This window comes from Euprymna scolopes, chromosome 36 (assembly GCF_053919585.1).
Source record: "Euprymna scolopes isolate OS-2025 chromosome 36, ASM5391958v1, whole genome shotgun sequence".
NCBI classification, from domain to species: domain Eukaryota; kingdom Metazoa; phylum Mollusca; class Cephalopoda; order Sepiida; family Sepiolidae; genus Euprymna; species Euprymna scolopes.
Window position 1 is genome coordinate 58,001,841 of NC_136517.1, and position 19,783 is coordinate 58,021,623.

The 19,783-nt window shown below is 32.0% G+C and overlaps 1 protein-coding gene across 10 annotated transcripts in view; it reads left to right on the forward strand.

Moving 5' to 3' along the window:
- The window catches only part of LOC145260522 (rab3 GTPase-activating protein non-catalytic subunit-like), a 173,746-nt gene that overhangs the window by 40,444 nt on the left and 113,519 nt on the right, over positions 1 to 19,783 (forward strand). For 4 of the 10 annotated variants that reach the window (XM_080118657.1, XM_080118658.1, XM_080118659.1 and 1 more), the window contains exons 6-10: positions 2,182 to 2,283; positions 6,051 to 6,201; positions 11,669 to 11,770; positions 12,733 to 12,881; positions 16,200 to 16,247. In XM_080118657.1, coding sequence (XP_079974783.1) covers positions 2,182 to 2,283; positions 6,051 to 6,201; positions 11,669 to 11,770; positions 12,733 to 12,881; positions 16,200 to 16,247 — 552 coding nt within the window. The remainder of the gene's footprint in view (positions 1 to 2,181; positions 2,284 to 6,050; positions 6,202 to 11,668; positions 11,771 to 12,732; positions 12,882 to 16,199; positions 16,248 to 19,783) is intronic. The other 6 variants (XM_080118664.1, XM_080118666.1, XM_080118667.1 and 3 more) reach the window with 3 other exon arrangements.

Below are 19,783 nucleotides of genomic sequence, written 5' to 3' on the forward strand. Positions count from 1 at the left end.
TACATGCATCTAAGAAAATCAGATCTTTATAATAAGTGTGCAGATGTGTCCAAAATGTACACTCTTGTGTCAGTGTTGGCTACGCTGGGTTGGACATGTCTGCCGGATGCAAGACACTGCAGGATCCAGGAGATCTCTTATCATTCAACAAGGAAAACTCATCATAATTGTATCATATCTGTATGGCAAAACATAGTTTTATCAGAATAAAATTGCACCTATTTTATTTAAAGATAAAGTAGTCTTCTGCAAATCTCTTTGAAATTATTCCAAGCATTTCAATAATGACAGGCACGACACCCCGATCTGCAAAACGGAATCATTTCCAGGATAAGTAACATAAATTTGAGGCAGCAGATCAAATAGTAGACAAAACAGAGGTATGATGAATGACGTCACATTTTTCAAGTGATAGACTGATTTGAAAAACTTTGTTTCTATCTGGAGGCCAATCATAAGACATTGAATAATGCAAGTCTACCATGGGTTGCGCGAGGCACGAGGCAGTTGGCTAATGTAGAAAACTAATCTAAGTCTGTCCGTGCGTCACTCATTTCAGTTAAGTTAGGAAGTTAACAAGTAAATAATTAGCTAAAAAAACATTAGTCTCTCTCTCCTCAGTTGATTCTTTCTAAATAAAACCTTGGAGAAAACTCTTGGTGAATGTCTTATGTCTTCTTATGTCCTCCTTCTCCATGAAAAGAGGCCAAAAGTGCATAAAAAACCAATAAACATAAACCCCTCAACATATGTATAAAGAACTTTTTTGTTATTGTGGATTTTAAACAAGGTTTGTATTTGATTAGAGAAGTTTAAGTGACACCTAAAGGTCAGAGGTAACTCCAAAACAAAAGTACATGAAGCCACATGATTTTTTAACAAATTTTGTTTCTTTGTCTGGCAGGACATCAAGTAGAAAAGACATGTCTGAATGCTGTCCCCATGAGAGATAGTAGCACACACAGGGTGGCTAGGTGTAACAAGACAAACTTTTTGTCTCTCTGATGACTGTCTCTTTTTTTTTTTTTTTTTTTTTTTTTTTTTAAATATTTTCTAATAAACGTTGATGTCCAAGTGGGTTTATCAGCAGACAGATAGAACCTTTGATCACAACGACAACATGAGTTTATAACAGTTTATACACCCATTTATAAGTGAAAATGTAATAATTTTAGTGATATTCGATAAATATAACTCAAATAGTTTTGCAACATCTGGGGTGTCACTTGGAGCACTTTTTCTTGCCTTGACGACATACAAAATCAACTATGCAATCTAGTGGGAATGATTTCTTCTGTTTTCTATAGTCCCTTTCTCACAAGAGCTGTCGCTAGTTTTTCTCTATTCTATCATTATTTCCATGGAAAACGCTTTCTGAGCTCCAATCTCTGGATTGTTCTTATAAGGCATCCAGAACACAGCACAAACTCTTTCTCTCTCAATGAAAAAAAAAAAACATTCATTTCATTGTTTTTCCAAGTGGAATTTTTGTGAACAGTTTTTTTTAATTTATTTTTCTTCAGTGGTTCTGATCTGTGGAGGTCCTGGATATGACCTTAAACTATATCCAGTGGTGAGGCCCCAGCTTGCGAGCTTTGGGGAGTGTGGAACCACCCTTTAATTGCCATTGCTCCCAGGTCCACTCTGACCCGGAGTGGTAGTACCTGTTAGGGTCCCAACTATGGGTTGAATAGAAACCGACTTGAAAACAACAAATATATTCTAGTAAAATATCTTTCTTCAAGATCTTTGGATTCGGCATTAAATAACCTGAAAAGGGTTGATATGCCGTAAAACAAAAACAACCAACCAATCTGATCTGTGGAACACATTACCATGGAATTGTTTCCCTGTAGGCATCTTTAAGTCTAATGTCAACATATACTTGTTATAAACCATCCTCTATAAGTCATCATTTTCAATCCTTTCAATCATATTTCAGCTGACAATTCATCCATCTCATTAACCCTTATCCTTGAGTAGTTTTTAGCCTTGTGATGACTCATTAGGAAAAAAAAATCAAATTACTAATGCTAACATTTATGCAAGTTCATGATGTTAACTTGTTAAATTGGAAATAACTAGTCATAATGGCTGTACTGACATCGGAACAAGATCATTATGATGTAGATAAACAAAGAATTGATATTTTAATAAAGAAGCATTTTCTTTTCTTTTCAGACTGGCACTTTGCTACTCTCTCAACTTCTACATGAAGAACCTGTCCAAAGGCTAAAGTGTAAGTCCTACGAATCGCCTCGTTACCTTGGAATGGCCGAACAGGTAATTTTTTTTTTTTTCTCTGAAGAAATTTGTTTGATTATATTTGCAGATGTTTCCTAAGCTTTGACACAAGCCTCTAAGTGTGTTTGGCTTGTATGCTCATTGCCGTACATGGCACAATCACATTGACACACTGGTTCTTGCCAGATCACCAAAGTTAAGCAACATTGAGCCTGGCCAGTACCAGATGGATGACCATTTGGGAAGGCAAGGTTACTGCAAGGTAAAATACCAGGTTGAGAAACTGGCATGGTCTATCCTTCTCTCAAGGGTAGATGGGTCTCTCTTAAGACGTGGTAAGCAACCCATCTAGTGATGGCGTCGTGGTAAAAATACCCTTGATAGCCCTGGCGAAGCATCAAGTATTCAGCTACGGACAAGATTTGAATTACACTACAAACTCGTGGAGTGAGTTCAATCTCAGCTGCATGTATGTATGTGTATATTTATCCTATGAGTATCCAGGGATGTGAGTTCTCTGATTTTTGGCAAAATTATGTTTTATTTTTTTGTTTTTTGTTTTTTTTTGTTTTTTTAATCTAGAGAACATGAATTTCTGCTAAAATTTCTAGAACCTACCATGGATGTAAGTTTTTTGCTTTTTGGTCAAAATCCATTGCATGAAGAGAAATGATATGAGAACAAAACAATGTTGTAAGTCTTAAAGATGGGTTTAGTTCTCATGACTTTCAAAAGAAATTAAGTCTGAACAATATATAGAGATGTGTGCAGAAGAGTAAATTTCAATGGTATGGTCACATTGAAAATGAACATTCCGCCAGAAATATATCAGTTTAGAAGTCAATTTCTTAAAGACATTCAATGTATGCAGTATATAGATTAAACACTAAACTGACTGATGATAATGATACACACACACACACACACACACATCAGAATAAAATTATCTAACAATCAACTGGTATGGAAACCTGTGATTATAAGTTTTACAAGATATTACTGGCAGTAATATTCTATAAGTACTATCCCACCTAAATAAGAATTGCTTGATATGCAGAACAAATAAATCAAATTTTAGTCATTCAATGAATTTAAAAATTTATGACGTAAAATGTTTGAATTTCAAATCAAGAGATTTTTATTATTCTATGTAAGACAAAGAATACATTTGAAATATTTCAAATGTATTCTTTGTCTTACATAGAATAATAAAAATCTCTTGATTTGAAATTCAAACATTTTACGTCATAAATTTTTAAATTCATTGAATGACTAAAATTTGATATATATATATATATATATATACACACACATCCAGTTAAAAATATTCAAGAGTGATAACTAGTGAATTTAACAAGGTTATTAAGAGTGCTCAATAAAGGAGCAAGATATATTTTTATTAATGTAAACAATCTTATATGGTCACAATAATGGACATGCTAATGTTTCAGACAATTCAGAAGTCCTCATTAAGTGACTTAATAAATGGTTGCTTTTCACAGAAGAAACCATCCCTCAAATGTGTGTGTGTATATAATATATATATGTATATATTAGAAGAGGATTAAAGAAATATTGAAAGCTTCTTTAAAAGTGGTCCTATCAAGATGTGTAAAGCTCAACAGGTATGATGAAGCTTAAATATGATAGGAATAGGATTGTTGACAAGACAAAGCCATATATAGATTTGTCTATGTAATAAGGAAAAAGCAATAATTGGAGGAAGTGTTTTTGTTTTTCCTTATTACATCTTCAAAGCAATCTATACATACCAATATATGGATTTGTCTTGTCTATATTTGATATTATTATATTATAAACAAATATATATACTTTCATTTCATTACACAAAAGAGTGAGTGAAACATTCCTTTTTCTATCTCCTGGGCAAACCATATCTAGTGGCGAGAGGAAGCAAATAGCAACTAGGACAACCATCTCTAACTTATGATCACAGTTGATGGCATGTTTGTTTGACATGCTTGCATGTCTGCCTAGAATTAATTCTAAAAGAAATCCTTCACTTTATAGTAAAAAGTCAACAGTAGGTGTGTAGAATATTGCTAGGGTGAGCCAGCTAATCCAATGAAGATGTTGTGCTGAATGGATGCGATAATTGACAGTGTAGTTCCTGGCAGAAGTCTAGAACAGCAAAAACCCCTGAATACCAGAGCAGCTGGCATTTGTAGAGTGGCACCTGTCCCTCCTCGCATGTTTAGCCAATCAGGCGCCTCAAAATAGAAAAATCCACCATCTCTGACTAATTGTAGGCTGGTCCAATGGCAATTAGCATACGACTAATTGCTACTGAATAAATATGTTGAAATTAGTTAAATGGTCCATAATGGTGGAGAGGGAAGGTAAGCGCATTCTTGATTCTACAAGGTGTTTGTTAGTGTTCTTAAGCTCTTCAGATATTATAATAATAATAATAATAATAATAATAATTTATATGTATAGTTTGATATGCATGTCAATGAATTAACTGCCCTAAAAGACCGAAGGCGAGAGGAAAGGCAGTGAAGAATATGAGACAAGGTAAAAAGTTGTGTGCATGCTGTCAATTACTCTTTTTTTCTAATTAGATTACAATATGAAAATTGATTCTTGCTTATAAATTCTCCTGTATTAAAAAACAAAAATAAAAATCTGTATGATATACGTACCCATGACGAAACAAAAAAATGATATTTCAAAAATCACGTGAATTGATCAAGTAGTTTTATTTTCAGAAAGAAAATCATTTTTAGGCGATTAATGGGAATTCATGGCCATTACAACATAAATGTCACAAGTTTGAATTATTGAGTTTTCAACTTTTTTTTTTTTTTTTTTTTTTAGTTTTCAAAATTGCAGAGAAGACTGCTCCAGTTAGTCAAAAAAATTGATTTTCTTATTTAAAAATCAAACTACTTGATTAATCAAGTAGTTTATATGATTTTTGGAATATGATATTGTTTTGTCACAGGTACACATACCATGCAATTTTTTTCTTTATTTTTTGTGTTTTTAATAAATTCTGGATAAAAGTACTAATGCAGTTCTATGATTTTATATGAATATTTTAGTAATATATCTAGATGCTGAACACAGGTGAAGCATAATTTTTTTCTGTCATTTTTGAAAAGGTGGTGTACACTAGTATACAAGATATAAATAGTATATGAATTATTACAAATTTCAGGAGTCTGTTGAGTACTTGGACTACCACAGTTCTGATCACATTGTTCTTTACAAAAGCTATTTCTATGAAAAAAAATTAATCTACAAACGGTTTTGACGTAAAATAAAATGCCATAACAATTGTTCATTCGTTTTGTATGAATCTGATACTGGTGCTACCAGATCAGCCAGTCTTAAGATACTGGCTTCTTGATCAAAAGTTTATTTTAATATATAAAGAACTTGAAGCATAAGAACTTTTTTCCAAAATTACTGGATTTGGTATTAAATAACCCGAAAAGGGTTAATATGCCATAAAACAAAAGAACTGCACTTATGATTATTGTTATCATTATAGTTAGCTAGAATTCTTCTAGAAAGATACTGGTTACTTATGGGAAGAACTGTTTGAAGGTTGCCAACATCTTGAATGAAAGTGTTTCTGTGGAATGAACTGGATTTTAACTTTGCACACTCAGATTATCAGTCAGTGTCGTTAACCACTTAGTCCCCCCCCCAACAAGAGTTAATCTATTGTAAACCCAACAAGCAACCTTAAATAATCAAAATCTAAATCATTTTTTTTCCTAATTGTATTTTGTAAATGAATGTTTACATTAAAGTTGTTACTGTTTCAATTCCAGCATGAAGAGTTGATGATTCTCTACAAAAAGGCCTTCCTTACTATTGATGGGTTCAGTTTGTTTCAATCATTGAGAGCTTGCCGTAACCAAGTAGCAAGAGGTAAAGCGTTAAATTCTAGATTCAATTGCTCTACTGACTTGCATGAAAGAAGTGAGTTTTTCAACAAATTCTTTGTTTTTGTCTTCAAAATCTTTTTTTGCACAAGCAACAAAGTATTCGGAGTTCAAAGGAAGCTGGGACTGTTGCTTTTTGAGAACACAATAAATGAAGACTATAAAAGTCTGTTTTTTTTTTTTTTTTTTTCCTGTTTCCCCCCCCCCCCCAGAATTTCCTCTGTATTAAAAAAAACAAAATTAAAGAAAAATCTATATGATGTACGTACTTGTGACGAAACAAAAATATTGTATCCAAAAATTACGTAAATTAAGTAGTTTCATTTTTAAATGAGAAAATCAAATTTTATGAGTAATAGAAGAGCAGATACTATCTTATTCACAATTTTTAAAATAATTTAAAAACTGTTTTAAAAAAAAATAAAGAGATAACTCAACAATAATTCAAATTTGCAAAATGTACGTTTTGCAATGCCTACAAATTCCCAACAAATGCTTAAAAAAATGATTTTCTTTATAAAAATATAAATACTTGATCAATTTACATGATATTTGGAATATATTTTCGTTTCGTCACATAAATCTTATAGATTTCTCTTTCTTTTTTTTTTTTTATGAGGAGGGAATTCTAGACAAGAACTAAAATTTGCATTTATGTAATTCCAATAATACTTTTTTAGATCATTACTAATGGTTAACAATAATTCTTCCAAGCTGAAAACTTTTATTTGTTTGTAAATCTCTGCTTTACTAATGCCTTTTTCTTTCTTTTGTTATATCGAGTGAGAATGTTCCAATGTTCATCCAGCGTGATCTCCCTTTTATGTAAAATATTCACAACAAGTATTCTTCTAACTACCACCCCTGCAAAAAAACTCTCTTTCTGTGTACCTGTGTTACATACTAAGGACCCTATATTAGTAACAATTAAGTTAGCTAGTGTGGATTTTGACAAGGGTCACACTGAGTGCATTATAATCCAAATCTGCAAAGCAGAATCATTTTCAGTGTTGAGGATGGTTAAGTAGTATAGACAAAACAAAGGTATGAGTTTGAGATGACAAATGATGTCATTTTTTTTTTTTTAGCTGGGAGAAACAAAACTTTAAATTGATTTTTCTGTTGGAGCCAAAACAAGAAATATTAAATAATGTGAATCCGCTACGAGTGGCATGATGCATTTAAACGATGCAGGTGTCTAATGTAGGCAGTTCAATACTTCAGCAATTCTGAGCATGACAAAATGTTTTAAAAAATCATGGGAGCTGTGCTGTTTGAAGATTTTTTAAAAATATCTTCACATGTGTTGGGGATCGAAATGGTGGTTAGCGTTGTTGTTGCATGATGGTTGTGTAATGTGCTTTGTTGTACATCTCTGAACAGTTTTCAAGCAGTCAATGTTTTGAGCAAGATCGGAGTTACAGACTTATGATGCAAATTTTAAGTGTGATCATGTTATAGCTGTATGCGTGATCTGATGATCACCTTGGTGGCACCGCCATAATAAAAGCAACACTAGTTCTCTAGTTCTTGATATAACTCAGTTGAGCTATGGGACTTTGTGTGTGTGATACTGTCACATAGCGTAGAAAAAGGGACCTCAAACTTTGTCCACCTCTAGCTGTCCAGTTGTGTCAATTCCCAATGGTTTTCTTCTCTGCCTGATCTACTTTTGTCTGGCTTTGATTCCAATCACTCTGATCTCTATCGGAGGACTTCTGATCCACCAACTGTCATCTGCTATCCTCAACTGTAAACTATCCCTAAACTAACTAAATATATTGATCGCCATGTTTGATTTTTTTTTTTTTTTTTTTTTTTTTTTCTCAGTCACCACTACACCTTTATTAATAATCCTATGTCAGACAGTCTTTATGCTCCCTGGTGAACCAGCTTCCCCTACCATTGTCTTTCTACTAACCTTATTTCCTCTACTTTTGTTCTTCCTTTTGTTTTCACTTCACGACAATTGGGCTAGTGTATGTTCTGCTAAGTGATACCAAGGTAACTTTATCCTTCATGATAATTTTAGAGATATGCTTTGTGCAACACAAAAGTTGATTCACTGGATAAACCTTTATTTGGGTTTGGAAGGGCTTCATTAGTGGGTAGACGATGATTTTGTTGTCACTACTCTACTCTTTCAGGCATTATTTGGTTTATCTACTGGCACAAAGCTTTTGTGGAACTAAGTCTTCACCTTGGTGGTTGCTTGTTAATTTGTTTATATTTCTTTATTCTTGGTATTCTCTTCAGACTTTTGGTGGCAGATTTATCCTCCATTTTTTTTTTTTTTTTTTTTTTTTTTTCTTTGCAACACATTAAGATTTTTTTATTTTGTTGGATTATTATATCTGTTCATCTTCTCTTTGCTTTTCTATTACTTGGATTGTTTGGACTATTGATACCCCCCCCCTTTCAAGAAAAAAAAAATCTTTACGACGGAAAGAAAATATTGTACATGAAAACGCACGCAAATTGATCAAGTAGTTTTAATTTTATAAAGAAAGTAATTTTTAAACGAATTTAAGTTTTTCCAATAACTACCCCTTTCCCCTTGTTAAAAATGAATTTCTAAAATTTCACTGAAGTTTAAATTATTTAGAATTATTTACTCTTTTCCTACAAAATGGTGTTAAGATATTGTCAATCGTCATTTAACCATAAAATTTGATTTTCTCATTTTTAGATAAAGCTACTTGATTCCAATCATTTTTTTAGTGCTTCTTGTTAAACTTGAAATTCTGCTTGGAATTTTTAACTAAATCCTATAGTTCTTTTTTAATTTGTGGGGGTAGATTGTTCTCATTCTGTCAGCTGTAACTGTTTAAAAGTGTTAAATAATTTTTATTATTAGTTAGTATCATCTGTAGTGAGGGTTGAACTCTCAACTGCCAGAAAGCTGTTACTTAGAAGTATGAGGGTTTTTCCAAAATTGAAGCCTCCTATTTTTTATTTATTTTATTTTTTTTTTTTAATCAAAAAGTTGCTGAGCTTTGAAGACTGGAGTGGTACCATTAAAATGAACAATTTTTTGTGCTCCAGAATTTATTTTTCTACATAGTCACCACTATTCTCAATGCGCTTTTACCAAGAATTCAATGACACATCTCTGCTTCTGATGCACTTTCATGATAAAGTTGCTTTTTTAGTCTCACACTGTCAATATCTACAACAAAGAAATGAAACTTGCGTTATAAATGCATAAAATCAGTCTTCACAACAATGCAATTTGTAATCTCCTCTGATCCATTCAGGTGGAATAAAAAATAGGAGGCATTACTGTTGGAACACCTTCATAGTCTTACCTAATATCGTTATTGGGTTCAGTCTGAAATTCTTTATAGATTCCTAAGTTTGACAAGATGCACTTAAAGAAAGTTAGAGGTTACATCAGCCAAAATGTGAAAATAACAAAATAAAAACAAATTATCAATCCTTATAAAAAAAAAAAATTCTAAAACATAATACCAGTTTTCCATTTCCTTATGTTGTTGCTTCAGGTAATCACTTTGAATTTTAGACAATTCAGGGTATCCGATTGACTTGTCATTCATAACATTTCCACAGTTGCATGATTTTGGTGAAGGATTAGCACTTGAATAATAAAACATACTGACCTCAACAGGTATGGTTTTGATGTAGTTATTAGATGGGTTGTAGATTTTGCCATATAGAATCGCCCACTAGTTGCTGTTATTCTCAACCTTGTGTCATACATGCAGTAACCAAGTTGCCAAAATCATTACAGACACACTAAAGTTCATACCTTGGCTCGTACTTGTTCTCCTACGTATTTCTGTGTAATCCTTCCAGACCAAGGAATTGCTATCCTGTAATCAAATCTCTCATTTATACTTCTTAGAAAACTGTAAGATATTGAACATTTATTCAACCTTATCTTTGTTCAAAATCACTGATCAATAGTGGGAGCGGGGGAAAAGAAAGATAGAAATTAATAATTACTCATGTTGTCAGCTCGTTTCGTTTATATGTTTGAATGCATTGCGTGCTTTCCTGTACTGCCTTTGTTTCTATCACCCACTATCTCAGAGCCATGTTACGTAATATCTTCTAAATAATATATTCCAACAACTTAGCCAATTTCACTTTGGAACAGCAAGTTGACCTCTGCTGATTTTTTTTTTTTTTTTTTTTGTCTGTGATACTTCCTGTTATGCTCAAAGCACTTGTTAACCCAGCCTTAATATATACACTAGCTGATGTACCAGTTTAATATTTTACCTGTCAGGATCCTTTCTGAATCTGTCCCTGGATACAATACGCAACTTTACCCTCCAGTGATATACAACCATTAATAAAGGTTTAAAAATATTAAATGATTTGCCTAATAAATGATTAAACCCTCTTTATTAGTAATAACATTTTGTTCAATCCATTCATCATTTTCGATCTTCTCATAATATTCTTCAACTGACAATCCATCTCTCTCATTAAACCTTATCTGTGAATGGAGTTTTGCCTTCATAAGTAGGGACTTAAAAGAATAGTCAGTAATTGTGCAGTTTATGACCCATGCTGAATTGATAATGTTATTATTTAGAAAGCTTTTCTTAACATAAGAGCGGGTTGTTGTTCTGTACTTTCACTTGACAATTTAATAAACAGGATACTGTAAAAATTGAATTTAATTTAAAAATCCTATCTACAAAATAGTATAACCCATAAACTGCGCAAGTGATTTTGAATAAAGCTCAAGTTAAATAAATGTTTTACATTAGTTTTGTCTAGAGTTAGTTCTTTTGAAAGTGTGACAGATTTTATTACGCTCTATTAGTAAGCTCTTGCGGCTGGAAGAATCTCGCAGAAGAACAGCCTTGAAATTATGATTTTTATTTTAAAATTAATGATTATCCTTATCCACTTAATATTTAGTTTATGTTATAATTTAACTTTAAACACACACACACACACACACACACACGGTGTTACACATGGTATAAAGTAAGCAAAACACCAGGAGGTGCTGAGTAGCAAGGTGAAGCCCTGGATGGATGAGATTGTTGTTAAATGTCATACAATGCCGAAATAATCCGGACATGTGTGCTCAGTAGTGTTTTTCATCACTATCGCCAGACTTGTGGCTGCCCTCCTCATCTGATTGCAACCTCTTTGGCTATTTCTTTTTGGGTTGTGATTGAGATCAAGACCAACAAGCACACCCAAAACACTGTTGACTCTCTGAAGTCTGCCGTCATGAAGGCAGTCAGCACTATAGACAAGGACATGGTCAATAAAGCGCCTGACTCATTTCGCCTTGAGATACTTGTTTCTGCTGGCAACTGTTAAATTGAAAAATAATGTAATATGTAACTTTATTGATGAATAAACTGTTGAGTCTCTGCATATATAACTTTTAATGTTATTGTCTATTTTCTTTTTGTCAAGTACCTGATATTGCTGCAACATCCTGTATACATAAACAAATAAACTATTTTACATCATGAATTTACCTTTTTTTTTTTTTTAATTTGTTTTTTCAGCTGCAGCGAGCCATAGTGATACATTCTTGCAAGCTCCGCCTTTAGCCTATAAGAAATGGGCATTTTATGACCAAGATCAAATTTTTGACCAGTGTAGTGGAGGTTAGTATATAACTAACATTTTATGTCATTAAATGGTTGTTAATCTGTTTAAATAATTTTTTTACCTGTTTTTGTAAATAACCAAACCAATTTTTTATTTTTACAAACTTAAAGTACTAATTTTCATAAATCACTAACTGTGAAAACAAACTCCGCCTTGAATTCCAAAAGCAACCAAGATATACATTTCAAATCTAATATGTATATGAATAACTCCCTTTCATAATAAATACAGCGATCATTGTTATAGTTATTACTAATTATCACATTAATATCATTGCTGTTATTAGTATTGTAGTAGTCATATTTTTCTACCTCCCCCACAGGTAATCTTGTTCCATCAAGAACAACTGATAATTAGTTTAATTAGATGATACTCTTTAGAGCTCCATGACTCTAGAAAGTGGCTCATCTGGAACCTCGCATTTTGAGTATCTTTGGGTTATAAAATAAATAGTAAAGTAGTAGGAGTAGACTATTATGATGTAATAAGAATATTCCATTCTTTTCCAGAATCCCCCCCCCCATATTAAAAAGTAAAGAAAAATCTGTATCCATATGTACATACCCACAACGAAATGAAAATATCATATTTAAAAAATTACATAAATTGATCGAGTAGTTTTATTTTTAAATAAGAAAAACAAATTTTATGAGCAACCAAAGAGCAGCTGTCTGGCCGTTATTTTGAAAACAATCTTTAAAAAAATAGGAGATAACTCAACAATAATTCATACTTATTAGATTTATGTTGCAATACCTATGAATTCCAATTCATTGTTTAAAAATGATTTTCTTTATAAAATAAAACTACTTAATCAATTTATGTGATTTTTAGAATATGATACAATATTTTTGTTCTATTACTGATACATATATAATACAGATTTTTTACTTTTTTAAAAATTCTGGACAAGACCTGAAATTCATTACTTATGTTTGTTCTCTTTGTTACATCTCAGGAGTTTGCAGTCCAAGTGCATTCACTCAAATGACCATTGCATCGAACGTAAAAGGGTTTTATTCTGCTGTCCGTTTATCACCTCCGGCCACATCTCTATATATAACAGCCGGGGCTTTCCCTTATGTTGGTTTCTTTTATGCTGAAGAGGTAAGTCTACTAAGCATCTTATAAAAATGCAATCATTTTTGTTTTCTACAAATTTCATGCATGCAAAAAATAACTATTTAAACATTTTGTTTTTTTCTTGTTCACTACAAACAGAGCATATTGCTACTTGAACACGTGGGGCTACTATTTATGACTATATTTATCTACAAGGACACTATGTAGAAAGTTGAACAATAAAATGTTTGTTTACATTACATTTAAATTTCTACATGTTAGTACAGTCAGAAGAAAATAGGAAGGGAATACTAAAGTCTAGCTATCCGAGGGAAGAAACTATTAGAGTAGAAGACTTCTCGACATCTAAGTTACTTTGCTGCTAGATGAGTTTGCTGGAGGTATGTATATCGAGGAAGTACAAGTGCAACGAGTTTATCAAAGCACATTTTATTAAAGTGCTTGTAAAGCAGGCACATGTATGAAAGATTGTAGTGATGGGACAGGATTGAAGCTTGGCTGATAGTGCGGAACCTATTAGATTGGAAACTCTTGACCTCAAGAGGAAGAAACTAGTGGTGGATGCATCAACCCAGATGTGGCAACAATACTCCATGCTTATTGGTTAAATAGTAGCTTTGTAGAAGTAAAGGATATTTTTAGGCATGAGTAATTTTCTAGCATAATACGGAGAACCCATTTTAGTTTTGTGTCTTCAGTGTATTTTCTCCAGTTCATGTTTGAGGAGTTTGAACGAAGAGCTCTTAGATAGTGCATTATTAGTCATAGTAATGAATGGTTACGATTTTCTTTTTTTTACTTATCCGACTTGGATGTAAGAGCCTACTATTTGGGACCAAATCTACCGGTATACTATGTAGGGAACCGAGCAGTTAATTGTCTGTTGGCATTATGCTTGAACTTCTACAGTCAGGGAAGCAGGAATACAGGAGTCTACTAGCAGTTTGAGGGAAGAAACTATTAGAGTAGAAGGTTTTCTACCATTTAGGGATCTCTACAATGTAGGGGTGGAATTTTGCTGTCTATCATTTATGTCAAGGAGTACAAGTGTTTTAAGTTCATTGGAATACATTCCATTAAAATATTTGTAAAAAAACACAGGAATGCAACATTTTGCCGATGACATAGAGGTTGGAATTTGGTCGACAGTGCAGGACCTATTAGGTTAAAGACTCTTTATTTTTTATTTATTTATTTTTTTTTGAACAAGTGTAAAGTGAGAGGTTAGTGACAGATGTACCAGCCCAGATGTGGAAACAATACTCATAATAATAACAACGCATGAGTGAATGGTGGCCTTGTAGAGGTATAGGATATTCTCAGCTGTTAAGTAATTTTCTAGCATAGTAGAGAGAGCTCACTTTTCTCCAAAGGCAGTGTTTATTGTAATTTATTAAAATATAACTTTATGAAATTCTTATTCACATTTTATTTATTGCACTTTTGTTTTATCTTACCTAATAATCCAATTTATTATTCTTTTAATGAAGAAAAAACAACTCAAAACTCATACATTATAACATTTTCAGTAATAAAGTTTTTATGCTTACTTGGAGGGTATTTATATGGGTCTTTTATTGTCTTGCTTCACATCACTGTTTCTCTTTGGTGCATTTTCATGAGTGTTCATCGATTTTCCCATCTATTTAACTAAGACAAATAAAACTATTTTTCATAATGATAGAATGGTGACACAAATAAGATGTTTGCTGAGTTTTCTTTAAGATTTTATTTGCAGAGAATGACACAAGGAAAAAGAAACTAATGTCCCCTTAACTAATTATTTACTTAGTTTTTTAACTTACTGAAATGAGTGATGCAGGTGGACAGAGACTTGAGGTAACATTTCAATAAAATTATTGCTCCATTATTGGTGGTGGCTCACGCGCATGGCTTCCATGGAGACTGATTTGAAAACCTTAATTTTCTCTCCACTCAAAAATGTTACATCATTCTTCATCGTCTCTCTCTGTTTTGCTTACGGCGTTTGACCTCTGCCTTCTGCCTCAACTTTGTCTCCCATCTCTTATTCAACCCTGAAAATGATTCTGTTTTACAAATCTGGGTTATCACCATGCACTCAGTGTGACCCTTGTCAAAATTCATACTACTTAACTTAATCATCATCGACATAGGATCCATAAAATATAACATCATCATATTTAGTTTAACGTCCATTTTACATGCTGTCATGTTTAGAAATTATCCTACAAAGTACATCTTTGGCTAGATCTTTATTCATCCCTCTTTCTTTCAAATTCATTCAACTGAAGTAGCTGGGTTAGTTCAATTGAATGCAAAAATGTTTTTACCATCTACTTAGAGAATGTCAGATCTTGTATATATGATGCGACCCTAGTAGCTTTGCATGATGAGGACTATAATAATGAGCCTGACAATCCATCCTAGGTTGTTCATGGTGATCTCTGCACTCCAGATACTACTTGACAATTCCAAATTAAATTAAAAATTCAGAAATAACAAACACTGCATAATCAATAGATACTATTAGATTGGCCCAAAAAATGGTTTTTTTTTTTTTTTTTTTTTTTTTTTTTTATAGGAAGAAGAAACCCAAACATCAAGTTTAAAAACATGACCAAATTTATGCATTTTATTATCCATGCTCTATTTCAAAATCTGATTTGTCTGGTGGTCAAATGGCAATCTTGTTCAACAAAAGCTTTCACTATCAGTCATCTTTGGCCGACCAGAGTGAGGAGCATCTCTCACTCAAAAATTTTCTTTTTGGAATCAAGCAAACCATTTCGGGCACATGCATTCTATAACATTTCCTATATACATATCTTTATGCAGATTTCTGTAGACTTTTTTTTTCTGTAGTAAAACACGTATAAGATGTTGGTAGTGCTTTTGCTTTATCTTCCATTTCAAGGCCTGAAATACAAGCAAAATTAGAGGCTTATTATACACTGATGTCAACAAAACTCGCGACACTAAATACAGAATATGAAGAATAGAAATATAGAGCCATCTTTAGTAAGTCAGAAATGACATTCACAAAACAACTTCCATCCTCTTAGCCATTCCTTCTTTCCTCGGATGAGATGCAGGAATTCTTTATTCTTGTAAAACTTGCATTTTATGTGCTGACACCGGACATGTACTTTTTACATGGACATTTTCTACATTAAAATTTGGTAAAAAAGATATGATGCCTCTTTTTTCTTTCTTTTTTTTTTTTTTTTTTACAAAATCATTTTCAATGGTCTTAAAAAATATTTCAATTGACTAAGCAATCGTTGATATTTTATAATTTTCGTTTTGGGGAGAAGTATTTTATTTTTGGTATATCTTTTATTTTATGAATTTATATTTTAGCCTGCTTATTCAAAAGATGGCGCAAAAATCTATTTTTCATCACTTTTCGTAAGTCAGAATGTGTTTTTTTTTTTTTTTTAATGAAATTTTTCTGTTCTGATTAATTTTAGGTTTCCTTCTTCTTTACACTTGGTTTTGATATTCTCTGTAAATTTTCTTTTTTCATAACCATTTAAAATTAATGTTGATGTTCGTGGGTAAATTGTGATCATCCCTAAAACTGTCTATTCCTCACTTCTTCCTAATATTTTGCAAGACTCCCCCTCCCACTCTGTTTAAATATATCGTTTGTGTTTGTTATACAAATAATTAGATTTTCTTTGTAAAATCCCTGAAATATTAATTAAACCAAATGTTAAACAAATAACTAGGTTTTTACTAAACATTTAACTTTTTAGAAGATATTATGTTTATTAATAAAAATTTTAATTGCTAACAATTAAATTTTAATTTATAAATTTTTAAAACTAAAATAAATAGTATGAAAAAATGTTATAAGAAATTGTCAAACAAATCAATCTGAAAGTTCCATGTCAAAATTAATTGCTTGAATCCAATAAATGTTTGTTATGCCGTTAAAGGGATAATAATTAATTGGTTTATTTTGGCAAGTTAACCTACATTGAATATAAAAGCTATTGCTTGTGAAAAGGGTTTAAAAAAAAAAAACTTGTATTTAAAGATACTTTTAACACTTTTTTTTTTAACCATGTTATGGCATTTTTTTACTTTTTTCACATTTTATTTGATCATTTATATCATCTATTTGTTTTTTGGCTTGTTTTTTTTTGTTTTTTTTCCATTCATTTTTTCTTTTACAATGTTTTTTACCTTATTTTGTTTTACATATTTTTTTACATTCAAATTATTTTAATCTATTAAAATTATTAATTTTTTAAAAATTATTTTCTTACATTGTTTTTTTTGTTTTATATTTTTGTTATATTTTTTACTTTATTTTTCTTAGATTATTTTTTATTTTTTTACATTTCTTTTAAAAATATATATATATTTTTGTATTTCTTAATTGACTAATAATTTCCCTATTAGTTCATTTAATTAAAAAAAAAAAAGACACATTATGAAAGTGATTGATTAATGAAAATTTACTTGGAATCAGATAATTCGCTGATTTTGGTTATTGCACTGACTTTTCTGCTAGTTGGGAATTCTTCCTGTATGTTAACAGATTCTTCTTGGTGAAGGATATTCTTCTGTCTGTCTGGGTAGTAGTTATGAAGTTCTTGGTCCATATCTCTCTGGATCATTGATTAAGAGATGAAAACTTATGAAATGAAATTGAAAACTTATATACGTTTTATTGTATTGGAATTAGGTTTTGGTGGTTGTCCAGAAAATTTTTATGATGTATGGACCCGTCACAGAATGAAAATATCATATTCCAAAAATCATGTAAATTGATCAAGTGTTTTTTTTTTATATAGAAAATCATTTTTTTTTTACGATTTTAAGTGATTTCTGGTAAATCGTAGCCATTACAATATTGCAAACAAACAAAAAACATCTTGGCAGTTCAAATCTAGTTAATTTTTTAAATCTATTAGAGCATTAGAAGGATCTGATATGATTGCAAGATAAGAGTGGATGGAATTAATTCAAGGGACTTATGATATTTCTAACCAGCAAATTAATTATAAAAAAAATAATTTTTAATACTTACAGACACTAGTGTTTCATCCTTTCAGAATTATTGGTTCAGAAAGTTATGATTGGCGGCGCTGGTCATGGGATCAGTGCAAAAAATTTTTTTTCATCTATCCTAATCATATCAACGTCAAAACAGTTTCTACTTATTTAATTCAATGATACAATATTATGTTTTGAAATGCTGTATATATAATAATCTCCAAACAACCATGCTTATCCATCATTTGCATATTTGTTAGCAGCCTGGGTTCCCAGTGTTGCCCGGGTGTTTGCAGGTGTGTAAACCCCCCCCCCAAAAAAAAAACAAAGTGGTAGTAAGCAGGCAGGCTTGAACCCCCAACATGAAGGGAGGAAAAGAAAGTGAAAGAAAACCTGACATCTTACCGCTACGTCATGATGTGACATGAAGTGTTAAGCATTCAAATTAAACGCAGTCAATAAAAAAAAATGATTTGCAGAAATGGCGTTGCTTTTAAACCTCCCAGGTTGTTTTTAATGTGAGGGTAAAGCAGACCCCCCCCCCCAAATGGGTCACTCTGGCAGTATCTAAATAAATAGCAATTGTCTTAGTATGAAGGGTTTCCCCTACCTTCACCAAGGACCAATTACAGAACAGATACTATCTGGGCGAAGACCGAGAGTTGGCATTTGCGTTCAATTAGTTTTGCTTTGTTTGTCTTTTTCATATAAATAAACACTTGAAACGAGGGAATTTTTTAAAACTCAATCAAAAGAAAAGAGACGATGTCCATTTGCGAATCTTAATCTAGAAAGTATAAGAAAACTTCTCCCAGAATCTAACCGACACAAAAAGCCTTTCACGGACATACACAAACACATGCGTCCATTTTACCTTTTATATATTAGACTAGCCTGGGTGCCCGGTGTTGCCTGGGTGTTTGGAGGTGTGAGTTGAGCGAAAAAAAAAGTTTTTGTAGGCAGGCAGGCTCGAACCCATGACGCGAAGGTGGAAAAGAAAGTGTAGATGTGTATAAGGGTGTTGGTTGAACAAAAAAAAAAAAAAACAGTTAGCAGCTCGAACCCATAACGCGCCAGAAGAAAAAGAGGTGAAAAAAAAAAAAAACTGTCTGATCGATGAGCCTACCGTGGTTGTGACGTCATGGGCGGTCGAAATAACGCCTTTTATGCAACATTATTTACACAATGGAATGATTTGCAAAAAATGTCAGCGAAAAAAAAACAACTCAATGTTTTTGGCCATTTTTTCGTATGTTGTCTGAATGGTCGAGCTTCAAAATGATACTGATCTCGTGAAAATCTGTCGCCTCTGTCAAAAGTTTTTGCAAGATATACAAACATACATACATTTAAACAGACAGGTGAGATTTATATTCTAGATGAAGAGTTTCTAATGAATTAATATTCTGTAATATACATTTCTAATTTTTATTGACAAACTTTCTCGTATAAGCAATAATTTTATCGATAGTGATAGTATAATTATTAATATAAAAGGGATTTAACAAAAAAGATATCATTTTAAAATGCTTTCTAAGACATTCATTTTTCAAGAGATAATTACACAAAATCTTTTGCTTTAAATTTACGGTATATGTAAAACCTTTAATGTCGCTGGGATGCTGAGAACAGTTACTCCACGTTGAAAAATTTAATCACGAAAATCATAAAAAAGTCATAAATAAATTAGGCACATGGACATTCAAAAGCTTTTTTTTTTTTTTTTTGCTTTTTTTTTGAGACGGGTGTCTATAGTCATCCTTGTCACTGTATTTTATGACTCTAAGCTATTCCCAGCTAGAGTCCTCCATCACCATAATACTACATTCACTCCAGGGGTCGTTCTACTTAAGATTCTTGAATCAAGTTTTTTTGTTTTTTTAAATAAACATGTACATAAAAAATAAATCGTTTTTATTAAAATAATTTCATTGACA